Consider the following 4524-nt stretch of genomic DNA (forward strand, 5'->3'; position numbering starts at 1 on the left):
TTATGCTTTGTAAATGACTTAATACAACTTATTTCACATTCAAATTGATGTTATTCAAACACAGATATGTGGAAAAAAATCTGTCTATTTTGGGTTATGCGGTTGTCAACGCCCCTAATAAGGGGGTTGAAAATGAGGGGAAAAAAAAAAAAAAACTTGGACAAAGACTTGTACTTGGAGACATACGGTACATTTTGAAATAATCTAATGACATTCACATTTATTTCAGTAAGGAAAAGTATTAAAGGTTGAAAAGGTAAAACCAAACCTTTTCAAAGCTATTTGTAAAAGCTAGCCTCCCTAAGGTTAATTAGGTGAATGCACTTCTACTCCAAACTATACAAACACATGGATAAACACACTGCTATTTAAATGAATATGCACCTACTGTAAATATATCAGTCAAATTGTCAACCGTACAAAAAAAGTTATTCCTCCATTACAAAATATCCCATTAATATGAAAGTAAATTAATTTCCAAGGATATGATGAATTCAGCAAGATAAACAGCATTTAAAATAGTGTATTTCATATAAATTGTCTCACTGACATGTAGGACTGCATGGTTGTATCTGTGGACGGTGATCAATTCCGGGTTATATTACCATGCCTGGGGGCACAGGGAATTGGCTGACAGTGTTCAGAGGAAGCCAGCATATATCGCTTTAATCACCTGGCTGTCACAAACTGTAAAACAGATTGGTTGGTGAGGGACCATATTTCCTGTTCCTCCTTTTGTTGTGCAATGGTTTTGAAGGTGAGCAGCTGGTGTCGACCATTTACAGTGGTTATCAAAATTTTACACACCTCTGTATCAATACCAGGTTTTAGGATATACACAACATTGAAATGAATAAAAAAGTAACAACTTTGTCTCATATTGACGTGACCTTTAAATAACAAAAATACAATTAAATGGAATTAAAACCAAATCCTATATCCACTGTAGCAGCACAAGCACCAAAGCCTGTTGTTTTGTAACTGGCGCATGACACAAGCTTGATTGATGATGTGTGATTGGGGAAATTTGACATGATTGGTGAAGAAATATCTAGCTCGTTTGGGATTGATACAGGATACATGCATTTTCTGTGCGGTCTGACTCACTGTTATTGTTGTTGTGTATTGTTGTTGTCGTGGTTGTTATTGTTGGATGGCCAAATCGTGATGAATTGTGTCAGTGTCATTCATCTGCATCTCAAGCAAGTGGTTGATAAATATTGCAGTGGACTCAAGGGTGACTTTTATCTTCTGTGTGGGGTTTTCACAAAAACCACTTAAGTAGGTTAGCATACTGACATACATCACCTTCTACCTATATATAGTCTCCAATTCACAAGCCACACTAATGAGGACAAGCAGTACTACGAACAGATGGACGTATACTTTTTGTACATTTTGGTTCCTGGAGGAGGATAGTTGAGAAATTTTGAAAACCTTGGACAAAACTGACTCCTTATGTAAGTGCTTATAAATTTGATTTATAAAAAAAAAAAAAAAAATAAAATAGCACAACGTGTTATACCTTTTCCTTCAGGTCAAAATTTTTAAGATGTTGAAGCTCGTGTGTCTATGTTTCAGCTCAATTTACATGTATTATTATTTCTTGATTTAAAGTTTCTGTGTGACTAATATAGTGAGTTACTCGTTTTAAAAATCCACCATAAATTTTAATAACTTGCAAACAAAGTTATTTTATCACATCAACAGTTATGCACTGGCAGTCCTCAGGTTGCAAGCGAGTTCTGTTCCCATACTGTTAACGTAACCCAAATTTCAGCGTAAATCGGAATTAACCCTTTAGTACTCGTAAATATCCCTGAAAGAAGAAGGAGCGGTTGAAGGCGGAGGAGGAGGAAGGAAGGATTCCGTTCCATGTATCACCCAAGAAAGTATCACGACAGGGCTCAACGATCTGTTTTAGGGTTACGATGACAACAGTTATTCTAAGCATTTGAAATCACCAGACAAAAGAAAACTCCAGCAAAGACTACAAAAACACAACAAGAATCTAATAGTAGAAAACAGCCTGCAAAGAGAATGTTGTTGTGTCCACTGGCCTGCTGCTTTGAAGTGCCATGTGATCAAGTGTTAAGCCTCAGGTGCCAGAATTACTATACTTGATGTTGCTGTCCTGCATTGTATTTGACAGGTAAGACTGCTTTTGTTTTTGTGTGGAAAGTTTTAGATCTTTGCCATGAAGTCTATGCTGTGCAGCATGTGTGTCAGTCGTCATTCGTTGACACTGATGGACTGCTGCCCACCTCTGGCTGTGGCTTCCTTGTTTTTGTCCACTGAAGCCTGATATATATTTGCCCAGGTTTTGTAGATTCTGTGCTATTGTGCACTCTAATGATAAATAGACCTACGATTATATTTGAAACACACTGTTGGTTGTTAAGAACACATGTATTTGCAAGTTTTTGAAATTTATTATATTTTGATGTATTCATTTTTTGATGAAAAACGGTCAAAATCTTACACAGTGTCTCTTTAAAATCTTTTTACAACTTAAAGTGACAGTGTGTAAAACTAGCGCCATTTAATGGTGAGCTATGAGAATGCAATAATTTTGAAGCACTCACACTACTAAGTCTCTTAGAAATCACACTTTGCTAGCCTACTACCACAACACCGTGTTCCCAAAGTTGTTCTCCTTAAGGAATGCATAACACAAAGAAGGTGGCAAAACATGTCAAGTCATCTGTTAAGTAGATGCGATATATGTCATACAAATTACTAGACCCACAATTATATAAAAATATTGACGTTCATGTGACAGAAAAAATGTTTGCATATTGAATTTTATTGTGGGTTTTTAAAATGAATTATTTTTTTGTTCGCATTGTCCCTTTAGTTGGACTTTCTCTAAATGTTTCAATGCATGCATGTGACTGAACAACTGGAAGTAGAGCGTTTAAATCATTGGAGAAGTTCGAATCTGGTTCTGCTATAGAAAGGTTATAGTTTGTCACTATTGAATATTTTCAATCGATTATTCTGTCAAAAAATGCATTAAATTTGCGTTAATTTGCATTACAAAACCATTTTTAAAATACTTTTTATCACCCAGTCATTGTTTATTTGATATCGTTTAGTCATACATCATTCAGTTGTTGAATAATCTTTCATCAATTGTGGATTCATCTTGAAAATATCCCAATAACTCTTTGTGAGTCAAAACTGGAAATGTTTCTTTTCTCATCTTGTTTTATACCACACTAATCATACAGGCATATTTTTAGTGAAAAAGGTTGACAGAATGAAAATGAATTTAATAGGGCCATTCAGGCAGCTTGCGTCTGTCCTTCCTTTACTAATTGCTTCAGGTGTGCAGCTGATTGTGCAAATGGCTGCAAGAAGCTGCAGGGCGACCTCCCTGCCAACGTTAGCCAGCAGCTTGTCGGTCTTGAACGCACCACATTTTTGGGGGGAGAATCGCTCCTGAAATGTTTCTGTGAGGGAAAACCATGAACGCCTCACTGGACATTGACACCCAAAGGATGGTGCAAATGCACCACCGCTCGGTCAAGGTGAGCGTCATCATCGTTTTGGGGGTGATGATCACTTTGGGAAACATCGCGGTCCTGCTGGTCATCACGTCCTCCGTGGCCGGCTGGTCGAGGAGCTCCCGCTACTTCCTCCTCTCCCTCACGGCCGCCGACTCCGCTTTCGGGCTGCTGGTCATGCCCTTAAACCTGTCGGTGAGTCTCCTGAAGGACTACACGGACGGGCCCGACCAGTTGTGTCACCTGGTGGCCTACTGCAACGCTACTGTGTACTCCACGTGCATGTACACGCTGGCCGCTATCAGCCTGGAGAGGTACATCGCGGTGCTCTACCCCCTCAAGTACTCGTCCCTGATGACCAGGAGGCGGACTTTGCTCCTGATCGCCTTCTCCTGGTGCTTCCCCCCGTGCCTCCTTGCGCCGATCTGCTTCCCGGACGGCATCATCCAGGTGCACTTCTCCACCGCTTCGCTGGTCTGCAACCCGTCCTACTCCACCAACGTGGGCTACTCGCTGAGCCTGGCCTGCGTCATTTTCTTCCCGTGCTCCGTGGTCATGACCTACGCCAACATGAGAGTGTGGTGCGCAGCCCGGAGACAGAGCCGCAAACTGCGCCGGTTGGAGCGCGTGCATCGCAGGAGACACAACGTGGCCTCCAGGGTGCTGGTGCCAGTCATGGCTGCTTACTTTACTTGCTGGACGCCGTGCATGGCAGCGATGATCTATAACGGTAAGCACAAGTGCACATGTCAATATCTAAAGAGAACACGCTTGAAATTTTGTAAGTTATGCTTGGTTCACAACTGTTGGCACACAAACTAAGAAAAAATAGCCTCTTGAAAATATTGGTCACAAAAGGAAGTCAAGTCAAAGCTTTTCTAATTGCAATGAATAGGTTCTATGGGGCCCACCAGTTTGAATACATTATTTTGCTTAGTATTGCATTTGTGGAAGAAGAATGAAGCAGCAAAATTGCCTGACTTATATGTCGCCTGAAAATGACATGAGCTCATGC

General features: G+C 40.3%; 1 protein-coding gene across 1 annotated transcript in view; it reads left to right on the top strand.

The window, feature by feature from the left end:
- The first annotated feature begins 3342 nt into the window (after positions 1-3342).
- The window catches only part of LOC148424837 (histamine H2 receptor), a 4802-nt gene continuing 3620 nt past the window's right edge, over positions 3343-4524 (top strand). Inside the window, exon 1 of the mRNA XM_088413681.1 lies at positions 3343-4239. Coding sequence (XP_088269807.1) covers positions 3471-4239 — 769 coding nt within the window. The 5' untranslated portion in view covers positions 3343-3470. The remainder of the gene's footprint in view (positions 4240-4524) is intronic.

Source organism: Hippichthys cyanospilos, chromosome 4, assembly GCF_059441005.1.
Source record: "Hippichthys cyanospilos isolate Australia breed blue-spotted pipefish chromosome 4, RoL_Hcya_1.0, whole genome shotgun sequence".
In the NCBI taxonomy this organism is placed as follows: Eukaryota; Metazoa; Chordata; class Actinopteri; order Syngnathiformes; family Syngnathidae; genus Hippichthys; species Hippichthys cyanospilos.